The sequence below is a fragment of the Dermochelys coriacea genome, chromosome 15 (genome assembly GCF_009764565.3).
Source record: "Dermochelys coriacea isolate rDerCor1 chromosome 15, rDerCor1.pri.v4, whole genome shotgun sequence".
In the NCBI taxonomy this organism is placed as follows: domain Eukaryota; kingdom Metazoa; phylum Chordata; order Testudines; family Dermochelyidae; genus Dermochelys; species Dermochelys coriacea.
Window position 1 is genome coordinate 14,118,742 of NC_050082.1, and position 21,697 is coordinate 14,140,438.

A 21,697-nucleotide genomic window follows, 5' to 3' on the forward strand; every position below is an offset into this window, starting at 1 on the left:
AGTTCCTGGCAAATGGGAGCTGCGGAGCCGACACTCGGGGCGGGGACAGCATGTGGAGCCTCCCTGGCTGCCAATGTGCCTAGGGGCTGCAGGAACCTGGCAGCTGCTTCTGGGAGCTGCGCGGAGCCAGGCAGGCAGGGAGCCTGCCTTAGTCCCGGGCCTCCGCTGCACCACTGACCGGAGCTGCGACAGTCCCTTTTCGACCGGGCGTTCCAGTCAAAGACTGGATGCCTGGCAACCCTACCTGGCTTTATAAACTTCTTGGCTCAGATCTCCAACAAAAAAAACAAAAAAAACCAACCTAAAATTAGGCTCCTAAATCTGTCTTTCAGCACCCGCCTGACTTTCAAAAGTGCTGAGCACCCAACATCAGCTCCCACTGAATTCATCCATGATTATAAAGGCTAGATCCAGAGGTTACTGGAACATTTACATAAATATCTTGGGCCCCTACTAATATGGAAGCTACTGCTACAAAAGGTAGCTTGCTCAAAAACGGAGCAACTTTTAAATGGACTAATTGTAGTCCTGTTTGAGGCCTGTAGTCCAGTGGTGACTGGTGTGTTGCTTTGCCCTTTCAGGTCCTGCTCCATCTCCTATTGAAATCAATGGGAATTTTGGCATTGACTTCAAAGGGAGTAAGATCAGGCCTTTAAAAATGGTCTCTTTCGTTTGTGACATACTGCAAGGGTCTATTTTCTGTTTCACATGTTGGTTGATAAAATGCATTTGATTTGAATACTTGATGTATACTGCATTTTTCTTAACCAATGTGACCTTTACATGGAGTAAAATAAACAGTGTCAGAAGCTGTAGCAAGAGTTAATGGTTACATTATGGGTGCAGAAGCAAATATTTGATTTTCTTGCACAATGCATAAAGATCATGAGTTCTAAGCCACAGCTACATTTGCTTTTCTGTTTGTCCTCTTTCCCTGGTTACAGGAATTGGTCTTGGCCTCAAAAATAACTTTTAGAACTTTGTTTCCAGCTAACGTAGGCTTTGATAAACTCATTCTTGATTGCCAAAGGCATCTTTCAGCTTCTTGATTTGATTATTTTCTTTAATGTGTGTTTCACATTTGTGAAGAATAAGATAACCTTCCCATACTTGCATTTATTCTTTAATGTTTTCTGTGCAAAGCTTTTTAACACTGAAAAAGTATGTGTGCACAAAAAACTTTTGAACAAGGACTGTATATGAAGTAGGAATATTGAAAAGGGAAAAACTGTTTATTGAGTTGAATAATTTTTTGATATCAGCTCTTCACCATGCTATTTACAATAAGTATTTTTCATTTACTTGTATGTTTAAACAGCTTCATTTATGGTTGGGCACAAAATTCAAAATGACTCGTGCTGTATAAAAGCAAAACAGGATCAACTACAAATTGCATTTTAAAGACTTCATTAAAGACTTGTAAATCCATGAAAGAACTATTGTTTGGTTTTTCTTGTGCTACCAGAGAAAATATGCAAAGGAAAGTTTAATATTGAAAACATTTAGATTTTATCTAATATTAGATATTCTGAATAATACAGTAAACCTGTGAGACTACAATATGAATTCTTGAAAAGGGAAGTTTTGAAACATGAATACATGTGTTGTTAGTACTTATTTTGATAATTGGTAGGAAAAAGTGTAAATTTGTTCCTCCTGTCAAATGGTAGCATTTTAGAATGGAAGTACGTTGCATCTACGTGGATGATGAGAATAATTAGACAGTGTTTATGTTCCTGCTATAAAGTCTGAAAAAGTTACCAGTAGCTTATTATTTTTTATCAAGTTTTTTCCCACTAAATTTCATTAGATTGAGTCTGAGGTGAGCTTTAGTGCCCCTATTTTCTGCCTAAATGATTTGTTTATATAAATGTTTTCTGTAAAGAAATGGAGAAAATAAAATGTGACAGAAAATGTAGCTTCGGGTATTTGAGGGTATGGTTGGGGGGTGGGGGGAAGTATTTACCTGTCTACTTCATTTATATAAAATGCCTTTTTGTATATAAGCTGTGTTATAGATCTTATGCTCCCCACAGATGTGTGTCTATACATGATAGGCTAAATTTGGTGACAGTTTACAGTGGTATAAATTACCCATTTGGCCTGACTCTGATTTCACACTACTGGAAATCAGGAGTAACTATTGAAATCATTGGTGTTATGCCAATGTAGAACTGGTATGAAATCAAAACCAGATCTAATGGTACCTTACTTTTCCTAAGTGGTTTTTCTCCTACAATCCCTCTTTTCTGCCTCATTGGTTTGTAAATTTCATGTTTTATAAACTTGTTGAATGTGAAATCAGTACAAGTTTCTCTACTTCACTATTTATACCTCCATTTAGATGGCTGCTGGATTTGGCTGGGACTTCCCTGGGAATTGTGCGAGTTTCCCCTAGGATGAATTTGGCCTATGAGATTGATCAGAGGGCAGAATCCGGCTCGGAGGGCAAGATTTTCAAAAATGGGCACCTAAAGTTAGGTTCCTAATTCTATATTTAGGTACCTGGAAAGATAACCTCAGAACTGCAAGATGTTCAGCACTTCCTGAGGCCTGCCTGTTTGTAGGTGTCTAAATACAGATTTAAGAAATTAACTTTAGACATCTACTTTTAAAAATCCTGGTCTAATGTTTTATTTGCTGGTTAAGTTCAATACATTGTATACAACACCGTGTAAGTCATTTAATGAGATTTTTTTAATACAGATATATCAGTGCCTGGCATTCATCTTTAAAAATTGCAGTCAAATCATTTACTGCTGTGAGTCCATTCATATATATATATATATATATATATACACTGATATATATCCACATGAATGGTCTCATATATATTGCATTTTCCACTGATAAATGGTGAGTCATGTAATGACAGTAACCTCTGAATAATGTGATAAGTAAAATCTTCCTTTCAAAAATTGTTATACTAAAATGTAATCCTACAACCTGGATATGAGAGCACTCCTCTGTTTTTAAAACTTGCTGGGGTTGGCAACTCTGCCCAGGAACAGCAGGCAGCTGGTGCGATGCTCGTAGATGAGAAACAGAAAGGGGCGGTCAACGACGAAGCGAATCTGAGTGGAAAGGGGCATGAACCCTACTGTGGTTACAGCTGCAGCCTCTGTGCCTTCCTCATTCACAGTAATCGTGCCTTGGTGATTGAACTGTAAAAAAATGGGACAGAAAATGCAGAATCCCTTTGGTTAGACTTTGAAGTCTTAGTATTTTGTCTTAGGTGAATTGCACTAGAATTAATTTGCTGAAAGCATGGTGAACTTTAATTACAACATCACATCTTTTCTATTCTGCACGTGGCTTTCTTGTGTTTTCACTGGTAGCTCCTATATGGCATCAGTCCTCTGGCTTTGGCGAATCCCCTTTCCTGACTGGTCATGACCTGGCCCCTTCCAGAAATTTATAGTCTACCACCATTGGTTCTCAACCAAGGGTACGTTTACCCCTGGGGGTACACACAGGTCTTCCAGGGGGTACATCAACTCATCTAGATATTTGTCTAGTTTACTACAGCCTACGTAAAAAGCACTATCGAAGTCAGTACAAACTAAAATTCTACACAGGCAATGACTTGTTTATACTGCACTATATACTATACACTGAAATGTAAGTACAATGTTTATATTCCAGTTGATTTTATAATTATATGGTAAAAATGAGAACGTAAGCATTTTTTCAGTAATAGCGTGCTGTGATACTTGTATTTTTGTGTCTGATTTTGTAAGCACGTAGTTTAAGTGAGCTGAAACTTGGGGGTACGTAAGACAAATCAGACTCCTGAAAGGGGTACAATAGTCTGGAAAGATTGAGAGCCACTGGTCTACCACTATGTATGGAAAAAATACAGACTCCCTATGTTCCAGGAGAGGCAGGCATATTGTGTTATTTGCTTAGCTAAGCTGTGAATTATTGTGCTTTGTTGCCACACTTCAGATGACAGGAAATAATAAGTAGGAAGAATGAGTGTAGAAGGGGAAAAATTACCATATCAATGACTACTTTCTCATCTGATATTCCAGAATAGTCGCCATTGTTGTCAAACAGTGTTTCTATTCCCATGGATTTCAGATAATCCGTCAGGTCATAACTCTTCTCCAGCTTAAATTTAGGCAGAACTACCTCTCTTGTTCTAGTAAGAAACAGAAATATTAAAGGTCTTAGAGAAATATTCCTCACATCCCTTAACTATGCATCTCAGTTCCATTCTTATCAAGCAGGCATGACACTGACATATACAGGAATCTTGCTCTATGTTCTCCCAGGCTTAATTTATTAAAAGGTAGGGCATTGTCTGTCTAAGCAGTTTTTCTAAATCTAAGGTTAAAAAAAACAAAAACAAAAACCCTATTAATGTATTACATGCTTATAATGCTTAAAAGGCTTAACATCAGTTGTATTTCTACAGTACATAGTTCATGTTGAGATGACATAGATATTATAAGCATATGCATCTATCTATTATGGAACTCCCTGGCACAATAGGTTTGAGTTTTACCAAGTACATACAACAGAGGTAATTTAAAAAAAAAAAAAAATCATGGTTCTTCCTGGCTTTATAATCTAAACAATTGTGATCATCTAGTCTGACCTTCTACATAACACAGAACATAGAGTTTTGCCAAGTTATTCCTGCATCAAGTCCATAACTTCTGGCTGAGCTAGACTAGTGGTTCTCAGACTGTGGATCAGGACCCCAAAGTTGGGGGAGTGACTTAGACTTGTTGGGGCCCAGGGCCAAAGCCTGAGCCCCAGCGCCTGAGGCCGAAGCCAAAGCCTGAGGGCGGCGGGGCTTGGGCTTTGCCCCCCTTGCTTGAAGCAGCGAGGTTCTGACAGGCTCAGACTTCAGTCCCTCTTCTTGGGGTCGTAATAACTTTTGTTGTCAGAAGAGGATCGTGGTGCAATGAAGTTTGAGAAGCCCTGAGCTCGACAATATCTTTTAGAAAGACATCCAGTCTTGCTTTAAATACTTCAAGCGATGTAGAATCCACTGCATCTCTAGGTAGGTTGTTTGAATGGTTAATTACCCTCACTGTGGGGAAAAAAAAATGTGCCCCTCTTTTCTATTCTGAACTTGTCCAGTTTCTGCTCTCCACCATTGGATCTCATTTATGCCTTTTGTCCACTAGATTGAAGAGCCCTCTGCGATCAGAAATCTCTCCATGTAGGTAGCTATAGACTGCAATCAGATCACTTCTTAACCTTCTCTTTTTAAGCTAAATAGATTGAGTTTCTTTAGTCTCTGAATGTAGGGTAGGTCATTCTTCTGTCCCTTCTGAACCCTTTCCATTTTGTCAACATATTTATAAAGTGTCAACACCAAAAATGGACACACTGTTCTGGTAATGGTCTCACTAATGCTTTATATAGTGGTAACACACTGTACAAGCTCTACTCTACTCCATATCCCCCTGCTTATGCATCCAGGTATCACACTTGCTTTCTTACCCACCACAAAGCACTATGAATTTATGTTCAGTTGATTGTGTCATGACTCCTAAGTCCTTTTCTAGGTCATTCCTTTCTAAAATACAGTCTCCCCCTCTTCCTATAACTATGACCTACATTATTGTTTGCTAGATGTATAACCTTGCATTTAACTATATTAAAATGCATATTGTTCAAGTGAACCCAGTTTAGCATGTGATCCAGATTATTCTGTAGAATACACTTGTCGGTGTTATTTATCTCACCAATTCTTTTGTCGTTTGTAAACTCTACCACCTACTATTTTTGTTTTCTTCTGGATCATTGATAAAGAGATGGAATAGCTTTGGGTCAAGAACAGATCTTTATGGGATCCCACTGGGAATTCTCCCACTGGTTGATTTTTCTCCCTTACAATTATTCTTTGAGATCTATCATTTAACCAGTTTTTAATCTATTTAATATAGACTACACTGATTTTTGTATAATAAGTTTTTAAAATCGGATTGTAGTTCAGTATTAAGTTAAATATCTTCCAGAAGTCTATTGTGTCACTGTTACTTTTGTCAATTTAAAATTCTCAAGAAACTATATCAAGCTTGTTTGACAAGACCTATTTTACCTGTTTGTCATGCTCTTTTGCCATCTCTCCACCACCTGAGGGGTCAGTTGCTTCTCCAGTGCTTTCATGCCAGATAGTTTGTTTGGAAGCACAATCAGCATGCTGATGTTCCCCACATATGGCAGCTGGAGCACAGCACAGTCTAGCTCATGGTCTGCAGCAGCCAGGAAGTTTCCTTTGGTCTGCATCATAGGAACCTTTATTGTTTCTTTCTCATTCAGTCGGAAGGTACGTTTGTTTGTCATTTCCACTGGAAACTTGTTTTCCCAAGTTCCTGTTAATATAGCAGAAAACCTCATCCTTATTTCTATATATAATTGTAGTTTGTAAATGAAAGACGTTAAAATATAATTTTAGTGATGAAGGCTTATTTGCAGATATCATTGCAAAATGTAGCCTGGCTGATCATTTTAAGTTGTGGCTGGAATAAGAGGGAATTTGTTGTGGCAACTTAAAAGTAAAGGCCTAGTTTTTAAAAAATGAACATAGAAAAATGTAAGCACATGATTTGCAAGTGTGTGTAGATGACCAATTAGATGTTTGTCTGACTTTGCTGTACACATTTAAAGTAGTTCAAATGCACATGTTTGTCTCAAAAAAGTTACTCTAAAATATAAAGTGGAAATCATTTCAAAGATATCTGAGAGAAAATGTAATTCTCTGATTACGAGCTTTAAAAGCAGATTATGAGCTTTAAAAGATCTGATATTGATGATGTTTGCAGATCAGTGTAATTCTGCTCAAAATTAGAATTCAACTTATAATATACTGTCTCATCAACATTACTAAATACAGCTAAATTTTAATTTCCATGTGAAACAAAATACTTACATTTTGCATATCAAGCTTTGACTTCATTTAAACTCAGAACATTTAAACAAATATGCTACTGCCCGGACCGTCACTGGGGTTAGACTACCCAGTTCTGTGAGGTGCTGCTCACTCTTGACTCCAGCAAAGCTGAGGAAGTTCAGCACCCAGCAGGATCAGACCCGAAGGACCTGATCCAACTCCCATTAAAGTCAGAGGAAGTCTTCCTATCGAGTTCCAGGGGATTTGGATCAGGGCTGGTGAAGACACTCTGAGGGTCCCAAGTGTGCATTAATAGTCCAGTGAAGGTATGGCATTAAAAGAATATAGTTGATGATCTGCCTTTTTAATTAAAAAAAAAAAAAAAAAAAAAGGAGTACTTGTGGCACCTTAGAGACTAACACATTTATTTGAGCATAAGCTTTCGTGAGCTACAGCTCACTTCATCGGATGCATCCGATGAAGTGAGCTGTAGCTCACGAAAGCTTATGCTCAAATAAATGTGTTAGTCTCTAAGGTGCCACAAGTACTCCTTTTCTTTTTTGCGAATACAGACTAACACGGCTGCTACTCTGAAACCTGCCTTTTTAATGTAATGTTGTATTCATAATGATGGCTCTGGAAGGAGTTCGTCTTGTTTTTTTGTAGATGGACAGGTACAGTTAGAATTTTATATATTACATTTATTTTGGCTATTGGTATCTCCTTTTAAAATCAGGGGCATTAGATGTAAGTGAGCAAATAAGTGTAGAGCACAACAGTAAGTGTATCATAGAATCATAGACTTTAAGATCAGAAGGGACCATTATGATCATCTAGTCTGACCCCCTGCACAACGCAGGCCATGGAATCTCACCCACCAGCTCCTGTAACAAACCCCTAACTTATGTCTGAGCTACTGAAGTCCTCAAATCGTGGTTTAAAGACTTCAAGGTGCAGAGAATCCTCCGGCAAGTGACCCATGCCCCATGCTGCAGAGGAAGGGGAAAACCCCCCAGGGCCTCTGCCAATCTGCACTGGGGGGGACATTCCTTCCCGACCCCAAATATGGTGATCAGCTAAACCCTGAGCATGTGTCCCTTCTGCATTCGTTCCTCCACAGCAATTATCCACGAACGGTGTACTTCAGGAGCTAATACTGTAGAACCTTTTTAATAACCTTGTAATTGTGTGCAGTGTAAGGAAGTTGGTATCTTAATTTCGCTGCTGAAATTCCACCCACTAAACACATTTTCTATAACATGCATCCCATTTGATTAAGGAAGTCTGACTGTCACCTTTGATCTTCACCTAGAAAGACTTGGATAAGTCTGCCATTGTGATTGCTTTTTGATGGCTAGTAATGTGGAGAGGATCAGATGCCTCACCTTTCATCCCAAAGTGTGTAATCACTTTGCCAGAGAGAACCTGGGGCTGCATGCTTAATTTTTATAAGCAGAGTAATAATGCATTGTGCAACAGGCGTCGTTAGTTAAGTTTTGTGTTCTAATATTTATACTAAAACTTTTTTTTTCTGTAGCTCCTTCCCATCTATGGGTTTGTACTAGAGTTGTAGAATGTCTAACTTTGGAATATTTTAAGACCACAAAAATTGTATGAGAGAAGCCACATTATAGTTCAATTTTATTTTTAAAATTAAGGTGGATGGGTCTCAAAGGTGAAGAAACAGGAAGTATTGGGCCAGTTGTAGTTAGATTTAAAGTTTAAAAAAAAAAACCACTCCCCTTTTCGGAGGACACTTTTTTTTTTAAAGATTATTTTTTAAAGGACGGGGGGATGTCAAAAGGAAGCAGTGTGCTAACCCTAGGACTCATTCTAGGAAAGGCATGATAGCTTGCAGACCTAAGACAGGTGGTGGGTTCACTAAAAGGCCGGGGTGTGAATGCACAAACTTCAGGATAGGGCTTAAGAAAGAATCCCCAGACGTCTGTTACACCTTTTTAAAGGGTTTAAAAACCAGCTGTGTAGCAACTTAGTCAGTTTGCCACTATAGAGGCACCCACTGTAAAGAGAGTAGGGTGGGTGTGATGAGTCCTGTCTGTTCCCATTGACTCCTTGCCCCATTCCTGTCTTTCCCCACTGGCCCTTTGCCCCAATCTCTTCCTCCCTTCCCCCCATCCCTTTCCAGTCTCTCCCCAGGTTCTTCATGCCAGTCTCTTCCCTCTGCCCCTTCCCTGCACCAGTCCGAGTATTTTTAACATGGCCAAAACCATCATATTTCCTCTTCATTTTCTTCCTGAGATGGCTGAACCATTTTTGTTGAAATTCCCTTCCCCTAAAGTAGCCTGCATCAGATACCCAACATTGAAAAGTTGCCAAACTTTAATTGTTTGGGCTGAAAAAATTATAAGAAACTGAAAACCATGCCTTATAATGTGATGTTTCGGGCAATTTAACTCCAGGCTCTAACTCCAGCTCTACCCATACTTAAAAACCATACAAGAGACCACCTTACAAAACCACCACCTCCCAGTTCGCCCAAAGTATCCCAACCATAATGAATGCTGTTCTGCTCTACCTTTTATTAGTAGACCACTTTTGTTAAGCTCGTAACTTTTGTCAGGCCCTTGAGTAGACCCTGGGTACAGATCACACTCTGCATACATTAAGCACAGAGTCTTTGACCCTGGCTGATTCTCTGGATTCTGAATACTTTAAAACTCTTTATAAATGTGTTGGACTGAATTCAACCCCCTTGTATCTCCCCTGAAGTCAGTGGAGTTGCACCTGCGTACAGTAGGACTGAATTTGACCATTATGAACACACACTGCAGTGATCCTTCCTGCAAGAATAATTTTGCATAGAGTCCCTCAGCTGTGACTATTTTTCCCTGAGGTGATGGATAAAAACCATATATTGCCTCCTTGTATTATATTTGGATTGTAAGCTCTTTGGGGCAGGGACCATCTTTTTGTTCTGTGTCTGTAGAGTGCCTAAAACAGTGAGGTCGTGGTCCATTGCAGTAGTGGGTATTAAGAATGTGTGTGAATTAATTAATTACCAGTAGGACTATGAAAAAAACCACAATTATTGTGGCCTAAATTGTAGTCTAGGTTTTTGATTCATTCTTGGTTCCTCAGATTGATGTGCTGCAAAACGTAAATTAAATTAACCCATTGCTGAAAACTGAAATAATTTTTTTCACCTTTAAAGTAAATACAGTTGAGAATCATCATCATCGTTGTGGGGTTGATGTTCACCAGAGCTTCTTTTATTAACCCTTTGGTCCGTTTCAGGATACGCTCATTGGTTTTAGTGATGAAGGCAGGGTCTGAGAAGTCAGATGATTGGGTCTCAGCAAAGTAGTAATTTTTCATGTTGTTTCTGAAATCGTCCATAATGGAAAATTGCTTCCGAATATAAAGATCATTGACTGCCCGCAGCGTGTAACCGAAATTGCGTCTGAAGAGCCGGTGAGTTAGTTTACGGAAGAGGTTGTGAATTGTCATAATCTCATACTTGGAGCTGGCGTTAATGAAATCTCTGAAGCCTAGGACAGACAGTACCTCCTGGTGTGTTTGTCCCTTCAGCCCTAATGAAATCATCGCCATTGCAGTGGAAATACCAACAGGAGCCATCAGAATGTTATCTGAAGAATTGGCTCTGTCCTTCAAACTCCGATAAAGGTTGAAGCCAAAGTTTGCATTGAGGATATTAAGACGCTGGATTCTGGTTTTACTGTGGAATAGCTCAAGAATATTTCCTTGCTGAATTTCAGAAACTGTATACGGATACGGAGAAGCATCAACTATGTCACTATAATCATAATCACCAAATATCTTTTCCCAATCTAGATAGTCTTCCTCCTCTTCTTCCTCATTAATCAAGTCATTGGTTATAGTGTTTTCCTTATGGAACTCTGGTGGAAAATTAGGCACATCTTGGGTTTCATTTTCATGGGGATTTATAGTTTGATTAACACTTCCAAAGTGCTTATTAAAGTCTTTGATCCCACAAAACGCGGATGTTATGACGAGAGAGAGAACAAACAAACAAAACAGGAGCTTCATTGTGACAGGTCAGAAGCTGGAAAACACAAAATATAGTGAGAAACTGTATAGTACCAGAGTTTTAAGAGGTTACTCTTTTCTTCAGTAGGTTGTTTGATTTAATTTAATGTTGAGTCCTACATTGGATAATTGGCTGGATCCTGCAAAGATTTTTTTGGTGTGTATGTAGCAAAGTTGAGACTCACCGCTGCGGCGCCTCCTGCTCGTCATCTTGAGAATTAGCTCTCCAACATATAGAGCACCTCCTGGCCGGTATCTTGCCTGCTGCTGGCCCCGTGTCCCTCCCGGACCCCAGTGCCTGTTATCTTGGGGTTCTGCCCCAGCAGTACCCCCTTGCTCTGGGTCTCCCCTCCCAGGGGAACCCCCAACCCTCTAAACCCACCTTGCCTCAGTGGCTACTGCCAGTCATCATCCAGTCCCCGCTCACTGGGGCAGACTGCAGTCTTTCATGGCCACTCATCATTGGCAAGGGAGTAGGATCTGCTGCCTTTGCCTATCCCCGGGCTCTATCTCTGCAGCCCCAGTACCTTTGATAGGCCTACAACAAGGCCTGCAGCCTGAGGGTTTACCGGGCTGGAGCTCCCTAGCTCCCTTTGCCCTTCCCCAGCACTGCTCCACTTCAGGTACCTTGCTCCCAGGTCCTTCCCACTCTGTGGCTGGAGTGAGACTCCTTCAGTTCCTGGCCCACAGCCCTCTTATAAGGGCCACCTGGGCCCTAATTGAGCTGGCAGCAGCTGTGGCTGCTTCCCCAATTAGCCTAGCTTGGCTGCTTTTACCCCTGTTTTCCAGGAGTGGGACAGCCACTCCACTAGAGTGTGTGATAGCCTTTCCATTTTAGTGGTGCCTAGTGTAATTAATTCTTGCTCATGTAATATCTCAAGCCTGGACCTGTCCTGGTCTGAGACCTTCAAGTTCATTAAACAGCAATTGATTTCTATCTTTGGAGAAAGTGTCATTGCTTTCCAGCTTGTTTTACACACAATTAGCCCAGATCTCTACTAAAATGCCCAGGTCTCTTGTATATTATAAAACTTTAAGCTGTAAGAGTATGTGTGCTTAAAAAAATTAAAAAGGCTGAAGTCTGATAGACAGTAGCTTCCAAATGTTTGAATTTAGTAGGAAATCATTAGTTTAGAGCACATCTGAGAGATGCAAAGAAAACATGACGAATGCTCTATATTTGTAAAACATACTTTAAACATAAACCAAATGGGATTTTTATGGGCAGTTTCTTTGAAAGGATGGAATTGAATGAGGATGGAATAAAGGAGATCTATGGACATAGCACAGTCCCTCAAGACATATGCATTTGTTTAACTTTATTGACTGAGATTAGTGTCATTGGGACATGCATGTGACTTTGCCAGAGCAGGGCCATATTTAGGTGCACAGTTCCGTAATTGTACAGGCTTTTCTGTTCCAGTCAGCTTCATCATTTACCCTTTTTTTGCCTAGATTTTTGAGGGAATTGTTTGGTTTTAATTTTTGGTTTTCTGGGCATTGTACCTATTATTTGATTTTTGTGTATTATACAATGTATGATACTCCTTTTCCAAAGGTGGGATCGCTATATAATTAAAACTAGAGCAGCAATAGCTTTTGTAATTATTAGAAATGCCAATCTTTTTCTTAGAAGAAAGGGTTTAGGATCAAATTTAAAATGAAAATAGCCTCGGTTATTTCCTCAGGGAAGGTGCTTTGGTAGAATCTGTTTTTCTTATGGAAGATTGTTCCTCAGTTATAAGCACGCAACTCTTGTTGATCCCACTGAGTAGTATGAATGTCTCAGAGGGTAGAATTTGGCCTTATGCCTTTAAAATCAAGAGCTGCACTTGTATATAGTGTGAAGAGACTAGAAACCTGGCTTGCCAAGATGCTGGATACCCTCAGCTCCCAGAAACAGTCCCTAGATATTTAAGCACATGATCATATTGATGGTCTTGGTTAGTGACCTAAAATACATGCAAAAGCTGTAATTCACTGCTGTGATATCAACTAAGGATGGAATGCAAGGATTTGATAATATGCTATTCTATGACAGAAAGGGGTGAAAGTAGTTTCAAAGTCAAACTCAGGATTTCTAAACCAGTTTCCCGTGGCTACACAAATTGACTCAGATTTTGTTAAAATTAATTATTTTTCTTTTTCCAGATAGGATTTATTTAATTAAAGGTAAATGTTTAGAACCTGCAATGTAGGATAGTACTATTGAATGCCACTATTTCAAAGACCCTTATTTAAAACAGATAAAATGTTAAAAAACAAAACAAGAGTGAGGGGAAAAAACCCTTGGAAGAGGTTTTGAAAGAAGAGAATGTAAAGCTGTTCTTAAACAATGAAATAGAGAACTAAGAGGGAGGTGGAAAGAGAAATAATTAAAGATTTTTGTAGAATCCAGGTAATATCAGTCCCTTCTTTTCCCGTCTGTCGATGCACATAAAGAATGAAAATGAATTATTGTTGCATTGGGAACCTTAAAACCATTTGAGATGAATATTCCAGATTGAAACCGAACATTGTTTAATCCTTAAGGACTTGTAACAGAACAGTACTAAAACCTGTGCTATATAGTGAGTGAAGTACTGTAGTCTTAATAGCTCACTTTTTTATTATTATTATTATTTATTATTTTTAAAGTGACTGACGGCTACATTTTTTGTTCCATACTGTTAGAGGTTAAGATACTTCTCTGGAAAACCACTTCTGTGCAATAATCACTAACGAAAGACAATGTTGTCTGTGGTTCCTAGTTTTATATTCTCACCTTTTCCATAGACTAATGTATTGTTTACCCTCATTTTATTGTGGGCAAAGCATTTCCCCCCGCTATTGGAATATATTTTTCTTTAAGATTTTAAATCCAGTTCAAACGATAGTAACGTTCCTTACCTCCAAGCCACTGAGAAGAGAGGGATACGTTGACTAGCTAGAATAAGGCGAATCGCTGGGTTTAAATCTGAACTTTGATGCTAGTAAATTGTATGGCTCCCAAAGTAAACAGGCTCTAAATCAAACACTGCTAAATTTGACTTGTCAGCCAAAACCCCTTTACTTGCTTAGTAGTCTCTGCCAAGTGATTTGTTGCTTCTTCCATGGATCTTTTGTTGAGGTTTTTATGGTTTTGTGGAGTGCTTACTTGCTTTTGCTCTTTGTCTGTGGGCTTGCAGGATGTGAAAGATTTTCTTCAAAAATTGTGTGTAAGAATGTGTATACTTTTGGATGATGTACTAGCTCTCTTTCTGTAGCTGTGCACTGTGTGTGTGTGTGTGTGTGTGTGTGTGTGTGTGTGTGTGTGTGTGTGTGTGTGTGTGTATATATGAGACGCATGCAAAACAAAATTAAAATAACATTATTAAGGTTTCAATGTCAGTCACTCGAAAGTGACTGCTGTTTATTACGCTGGTCATAATTGTTTCACAGTGACTTTCTTTTCTTTCCATCTGTTTGTTGTGTCTACCTGTTGTCTTGTCGTGTCTTCTCAGATTGTAAGTTCCTTGAGGCAGGGACCATCTTTTTGGGACTGTGGGAGTGTGTGTGGATGTGTGCAGTGCTTGATCCCTGATTGGGTTTTCTAGGTACTACTACAAAACAAATAATAAACAATTATAGTAATACTTCGATAAAGGACTAGAAATTGCTGCTTGTTCGAGTTCATCAGCAATAAAGTAAGCTGAACAGCATTGTCCGCACCTTACAGGTTGCGGGAGGTGGTGAACAGAATCTGCATTTAATCCTTAGACCACATGTTCTGCAACTCTAAATTATCTTTTCTGTTATAGTTGGTCTATAGCTCTACAGTATTTTATCTGTAACAGAAAGTGAGATGCTGTTAAATCAGCTTTGAAAATTAGTATTGCTAAGGCAGTGTAACACAATCAAATGATTATTCTTCCAATATCAGTAATTTTAACAGTAACTATATTATTTTTATTAATATATTGAAACAGATGGAGAAACTAAATTCTGAAATGCTAGAACAGCATCAGAATATGAGGCTATATTGACTGACTCTTAACAAGTGATTAAATTATTGAAATCCCCTAATTATTTTTTCCTTTTCACGTTAGCTCACCAGACGTTTGCCACCCATCAAGGAGGCCAAACCCAGGTTACAGAAGCTCTTCCGTGATTTTTGGCTGTATTCGGTGCTTATGGGATTTGCTGTGGAGGGATCAGGTAGTATACCGTCCAGTGGGAAAAGATGCATTGATGGTAGACCTAGGTTTATATGGTGTGTAAGTGCAAATCAGCTGTTTAGCATTGACTATAGAGATCTAGAAGGACTAGGGGTAACTGGGAACGGACCACAAGGCAGGTGTCTTACCAGGCACTCCTCTGATGACAGATTGCATTGTGTCCAAAGTGCCCTACTTTGCCATGGACTAGACTACAGAAGCGTACAATTTGTTATTGTTTACATCCTCAGTTCACAAGTGGCATGGGCTAGTTGGACTGTGCATGAAAATATATGTGTGTGTGATGGCTCTGATCTAGCATGGGAGGGTCAGGGACGACACGCAAAGTAGAAACTGCTTATATGTTGAGAGGTTTCACCTGCAGCAATCTGAACAGGTTTATTACATGCTTGGAAAGTGGGCCATTAGTTTGAATGTATATGCCTGAATGTGTGAAAAGATGGTTTAAAAGGTAGCACAAAACTTGGTGATACTTATTTTCATGGATTGAATCTTCATATCTGTTGGCGAAAAATCACTGCACTAATTTTAGGTTTCTATAGTAGCCTCATCAGTTTACACAATATAATGGGAGTACATTAGGATGTTTCTCCTAGACATGGTTTGTCTTTCTCTTCCATCCCTGCGCCTCCAAATTTCTACTACAGGTCTTTGGCCAGAAGAGTGGTATGAAGGGGTATGTGAGATAGCCACTAAGTCTCCACTGCTCACGTTTCCCAGCAAAGAACCTCTTCGATCTGTCCTTCAGTACAACTCTGCCATGAAAAATGACACAGTGACTTCTGTAAGAAATTGTTTCTTCCATTATGCCTCTTCAGACTTTAAATAATATATTGGATAGTAATCAGCAGATGCTGCTTAGGACAGCAGTATAATGTTTTCACCTGACTCCCTTCATTAAATAACAGCAGCTTTCCAAATGCACTGCTGCATCCTGTAAGCTGTGTATGACTTAACAGAACGAAAAGCAATAGTATTAAGTAGTACAAGTGTGTTTTTGTTAGTGGCAACAATCCTCTGTTGGCTGAATCAGGTCTTTCCCGGAAGGGAAACCTAATGATGTTTTTGTGTTTTCTCCTTTTGTGTCTGGCAGATGAAATCTGCAGAGCAGTGATGGGATGATTTGTTTTTTGAGTAAAATGACATTCTGTAGTTCTCTCTATTAAAGTGGCTCCTAGCTGAGCCTTCATCATTTGCCTATGGCTTGGTACTTGACCACTTTTTTCTCCCTATGTTTCCATGATAGACTGTAACAGAAATATGTGAGTTATTGTTTACAATGTAAGATAAAAAAGTCAAGGATGAATGACAAGTGTAAAACAGAGCCAAATTCTTTGCTGGTATAACTTCATTCGTTACTCCAGCAGACAGTTTGTCCCTCACTTTTAATGAACTGTGTTGAGCTGTACCTCTTGAACTTGACTTCTTCTGAGTAAGAGCATTGATTTTTTCTGCTGCCACACTAATGTATCTTATGCACTATTCCAGTACTTCACTTTGTGCCACCAATAAGTGTTATGTGCCTTTATCTCTTCTTTACTTAGATGCAAATGAGCGTGAAGGCTTTTTGTTTTTAAAGGCATGGTATAATCAGTAGTGTAACCTAAATTAAACCTTTTCAGAATGCAAATAAAGAGAGTGCCACCATGTTGGCTCACTCCTTATTCTGAAGTTGCTTACCTTTAGGCTGAACTGAATGAGTTACGGAGCACTATCATAAATCTCTTGGATCCTCCTCCAGAAGTGTCTGCTCTGATCAATAAGCTGGACTTCGCTATGTCTACCTATCTACTGTCTGTTTACCGTCTAGAGTATATGAGGTATATTTTTATTACTACAGGTTGGTTTTCTAATCTTTGGTTTCTGGCATTTCATGAACCCTTCAGCCAAACTTGGACAGGGTGAAATTCTAATTCTGTTTGAGTCAATGGGAGTTTTGTCATTGACTTCAGTGGGGCCAGAATTTCACCCAGGAAGTGAAATCTTCATCTCTGCCCAGGCCCCTTTAGGGCAGGCGAAAGGGCTGCAGTGACAAAGCGACCCAAAACCCCCAACCTCCTTGTGCAGGAACAACCAAAGACAGTTATAATGCTGCCTTCTAAGGAACCTCTTGCAAGTTTAAAACATCCTCAGCTCCATCTCCCCTGGACTGTGAGTCCTGTGCTAAACCTCTTGGAGGCATAGCACAGACTGTCATCCATGATGCTTCATAGTTATCCTGGTTACGGAATCAGTAGATCTGATATACAGTTGTTGCTCTTGACTGGTGCATTTCGGCATTACAAATAAAAATACACAGAAATGGACACTGGCAAGTCAGTACATTAAATGGATACAAAATTCCTAATGATTGCTATCAAAGAATGACTGTGGGTGAGAGCTGAAGAGGGCTCTTACTGGAGAAGGTGGGAACAACCGCTAAGTTGCATGCCTATTTGTCATTAAACAATAAGGACAAATATTTTTATTCACAAAAGCCTTTTAGACATATTGTAAGTACAGTATTTTTAATACTGGTAGGCATTGCCATATTGAGCAAATGCAGCATGTAAAGAAAAGTGGGGTCTCTGTTTGTAGAAATACACCAGAAACAACTCACCAAATTGGTGAACTTTGTGCAAGCTTTCTCACTTCCAACAGCAATGTGAATTGTTTGCCTAGTAGCAAAAAATGTTTCCCCCAAACTCTTGTTAATTGAAAATAGACCCAAAGGCTCAGATGTTAAATCTTACTGTAATTTAGTTTCTTGATGTGTAGGTATGTACTATAGCAATGTTTCTCAAACTGCGGTCCCCAAGGGTATTCCAGGGTGTCCGCGGGCCCCGCTGATCAACTCCTCCCGCTCCCTCCCAGCGCCTCCTGAACGCTAAAAGTCCGGCGGCTCAGAGTGATTAAGGCAGGGTTCCTACCTGCCCTGGCTCCTGGAAGCGGCTGACATATCCCTGTGGCCATGGGTGGAGGTGGGGGTCTCTGCGTGCTGCCCCCACCCTGAGTGCTAACTCTACAGCTCCCATTGACCAGGAACTGTGTCCAGTCGGAGCTGTGGGGGCGGTGTCTGCAGGCAGGGGCAGCGCGCAGAGACCCCCAGCTCCCCCGCCTAGAAGCTGTTGCCAGAGGGATGTGCACCCAAACTCTTTCCCTCCCAGAGTCTGAACCCCGAACCTCCTCCCACACCCCAACCCTCTGCCCCAGCCCAGAGCTTGCGCCCAATATTCCTCAAGAGGCTGCACCCCCTCCCGCACCCAAACTCCCTGCCCGAGCCTGGTGAAAGTGAGTGAGTGAGGGTGGGGGAGAGCGAGCAATGAAAGGAGGGGGAATGGACTGAGTGGGGACGGGGCCTCGGAGAAAGGGCGGGGTGGGGACTCGGAGAAGGGGGCAGGGGAGTGGAGAGGCTTGGGTATCCCTGAAAAATTTTAAATCAAAATGAGGGTCCTTGGGTTGCTAAAGTTTGAAAGGTTTCAGAGTAGCAGCCGTGTTGGTCTGTATTCGCAAAAAGAAAAGGAGTACTTGTGGCATCTTAGAGACTAACAAATTTATTTGAGCATAAGCTTTCGTGAGCTACAGCTCACTTCATCGAATGCATTCAGTGGAAAATACAGTGGGGAGATTTATATACATAGAGAACATGAAACAATGGGTGTTACCATACACACTATAACGAGAGTGATCACTTAAGGTGAGCTATTACCAGCAGGAGAGCAGGGGTGGGCAGGGGCGGACCTTTTGTAGTGATAATCAAGTTGTCAACTGCTGGAAATGGCCCATCTTGATTATCACTACAAAAGGTTCCCCCCCTCGCCCCCCCCCCCCCCCCCGCTCTCCTGCTGGTAATAGCTCACCTTAAGTGATCACTCTCCTTACAGTGTGTATGGTAACACCCATTGTTTCATGTTCTTTATGTATATAAATCTCCCCACTGTATTTTCCACTGAATACATCCGATGAAGTGAGCTGTAGCTCACGAAAGCTTATGCTCAAATAAATTTGTTAGTCTCTAAGGTGCCACAAGTACTCCTTTTCTTTTTAAAGTTTGAGAATCGCTGCACTATAGGGATGAGGCATGGTTTCCATGTTTAGTTTTGTCTGATTGTGTTAAATTATTATCCTCCTAGGGTATTGCGTTCAACAGACCAAGATCGCTTCCAAGTGATGTTTTGCTATTTTGAGGATAAAGCTATTCAAAAAGACAAATCTGGTAAGATTACCTAGGCTATATGCTACCTGAGAAAGTAAAATTTGTCTGGCTAGTATCTTTTAGAACAAAATTAATGGAATTAGGTCAATTTTAAGTGAACCTGCATTATATGGATATACTTTAAAGTATGAAGTATTTTGAATTGTGCATGTCAGAGATAGTCTTTGACTTTATCAGAAGTGGACCATACATTTTGGGTTGGTGGCCAGAAAGCCATTGCAAATGAACTGTTTAGACCGCAGCTGACCACTAACTGCTTATTTCTCTTACAACATAGCATGTAGGCAATATCTGCTTGTGCTCTCATTTCTTACTTACGCTTACTCCCTTTGAGGGCAAAACACTCTGTTACATTCTTTCTGTTGCACTAACCTCCTGTCTCTTAACCTGTAATAAGGCCAGATATGAATGAAAGAAAGTGGTCTAGCTGCTTTGCTATAGGGTAGGGTTGTTGCACAGTGTGCGCCTGTTTCAGGAGTAGCGTTAGGCTATGTCTACACTACACAGCTTTTAGCGATATGACTGTGTCACTACAGGTGTGCCTCTACAGCTGAGCCGCTAAAAGTTGTGCAGCAAAGCTGCTGTTTGTCGGGTCTCCTGCCGACAAAAAATGTCCACCCCCAACGAGCCGCGTTTGTGTTGTTGGCGGGGGGGTGTTAACACCTCCAACAGACACAAATTTTGTCATTCAGTTGCCAGTATAGACATAGCCTTGGAGAATTGCAAGTCACCTTTATGTTTAGAGTAGTCTGGTCATTATTAAAAGTTTTGACTTGAGTCAGTGCAGCATGTGCATACCCAATGACATAGTCCTAGTAAAAATAGCCCTATGGAGTAGATATACTCAGTGTTTCAATCAAATTTCCTACAAATTGTGTCAGCGTAAACTTTAAGCAAATAAAAAAAAATATCCTTCAGCTGATACTAGCTGAAAACCGTGGGTGGAAGAGGACTAAATCAGACAGGTCAGTCTTCTCCATTAAAATTTTACTGATGAAACAGCATTATGGTCACTTGCCACTGTATGCATAAAGAGGTTGATTGCAATTTATGGAACTACTTTCTGGTTCTCAACATGTTTTGGTAGTCCATTGAATCATAACCATTGCCAAAGATTTGTTTTCAGAGTGAGGTTTTGTAGCAACTCCTGCCCAAGTGCTTTTTTCTGAAACTCGTGAAGTTGATAGTTGGTCCCATCAACACTCTTTGTTGTTGGGTTATTAATAGCTCTAACTTGGTATGCAAATGTAATTGCAATTACGCTTCCTCCCCAGCTGCCACTGAGAAATGTACATGTTTATCTCTTGTCATTTCATCTGGATTATATAGAACTGCAGCAGGTATAAGGTAGTAAATATGTAGGAAGAGTCCCTTGAGTATAAATGCCCCCTATTAAACTACTGTATAACCTGTAGAAACCACTCTTGCCAAATAGCGAAATTATTCATGTTTTAATTTGAGATTTCTGTTGATAAACAAAGTGACTATTTTGCAGAGCTATGGCATATAAGAGGAGGAGGATACTGCTAAATGCTATTTTCAACTGGTGGTGGCTTATTTTCAATTTAAAAAAAACTTGCTCTTGCTGGAATGAACACTATTTAGAATTGTAAAGCAGCTTGATTCAGTGTTGGCTGAATACAAATAAACATGTTTAACTGTTAATGGTGCAGTATCCAAGGAAAATTTAATTCTTATAACAGAGCACAAAATTTTTCTTGATTCTTCTCCAGGGATGATGCAGTGTGTGATAGCTGTTGCAGATAAGGTGTTTGAAGCTTTCCTTACAATGATGGCTGATAAAGTAAGCTACGTGGAAGGAGAACTGCAGTGTAAAGCATGTGTGTGTTTATTTTGTGAAAGTCTTTTTAAAAATGCAAAAGTGTCATGCCTCTCTTTGGAATATCTAGGCTAAAACTAAAGAGAATGAAGAGGAGCTGGAGAGACATGCTCACTTTCTGCTAGTGAATTTTAACCACATTCACAAGAGGATCAGGAGGGTTGCAGACAAATACTTATCTGGTCTTGTAGATAAGTGAGTATAGACATCCCTGCTATATTACCTTTTTCACATTGACTACTTGGTTATTAAGAAGAAGAATGCATTTGAATAGGGCATTCAGTTAGATTTTGTGACTGCCAGTTCTGTCAAACAGTCATTTTGTACATAGCAAAGATGAAAATTTCTGATGATTAAAAAAGGCCTAGAGGGCTACTAAAATGTTATCCTGGTTCTGAAAACCTTGCTTAGTTACTATTGCAATCCTCTTCTTAGTATCCACACAAGGTGATCCACATCGCAGAATGTTAAATAAATGCAAAACTATACTGGGCTTTATCATGTTGTGTGTAATTCAACTAAGCCTTCGGTGCCCTCTGCTGGCCAGTAGTGTGTAGTGTGTTGACAGAAAATACTGAAAATCA

General features: G+C 40.0%; 2 protein-coding genes across 7 annotated transcripts in view; one reads left to right on the forward strand and one right to left on the reverse strand.

Annotated features, from left to right (window-relative positions):
- Positions 1 to 21,697, forward strand: part of PI4KA (phosphatidylinositol 4-kinase alpha) — a 98,326-nt gene that overhangs the window by 39,713 nt on the left and 36,916 nt on the right. For all 6 annotated transcript variants that reach the window (XM_038373630.2, XM_043497881.1, XM_043497880.1 and 3 more), the window contains exons 20-25: positions 14,950 to 15,058; positions 15,726 to 15,862; positions 16,765 to 16,898; positions 19,191 to 19,273; positions 21,007 to 21,077; positions 21,184 to 21,308. In XM_038373630.2, the coding sequence (XP_038229558.1) occupies positions 14,950 to 15,058; positions 15,726 to 15,862; positions 16,765 to 16,898; positions 19,191 to 19,273; positions 21,007 to 21,077; positions 21,184 to 21,308 (659 nt within the window). The remainder of the gene's footprint in view (positions 1 to 14,949; positions 15,059 to 15,725; positions 15,863 to 16,764; positions 16,899 to 19,190; positions 19,274 to 21,006; positions 21,078 to 21,183; positions 21,309 to 21,697) is intronic.
- Positions 1,214 to 14,031, reverse strand: SERPIND1 (serpin family D member 1). Its single transcript, XM_038373633.2, has 5 exons — positions 13,772 to 14,031; positions 10,018 to 10,898; positions 6,062 to 6,335; positions 4,000 to 4,144; positions 1,214 to 3,164 (listed from the first exon to the last, which is right to left on the reverse strand). Exons 2-5 carry the CDS (start codon positions 10,880 to 10,882, stop codon positions 2,973 to 2,975), a joined length of 1,476 nt encoding a protein of 491 aa, XP_038229561.1. The 5' UTR covers positions 10,883 to 10,898; positions 13,772 to 14,031; the 3' UTR covers positions 1,214 to 2,972.

Bases quoted from the DNA above. Each gene is read 5' to 3' on its own strand.
- SERPIND1 (XM_038373633.2), bottom strand. From the start codon at position 10,882: ATGAAGCTCCTGTTTTGTTTGTTTGTTCTCTCTCTCGTCATAACATCC. The intron at 6,336-10,017 runs GTGAAAAAAATT...CTATATTAACAG, and splicing joins CAACTGTATTTACTTTAAAG to GAACTTGGGAAAACAAGTTT. The intron at 3,165-3,999 runs GTAATTTTTCCC...ATTTTTTTACAG, and splicing joins AGAAAGTAGTCATTGATATG to TTCAATCACCAAGGCACGAT.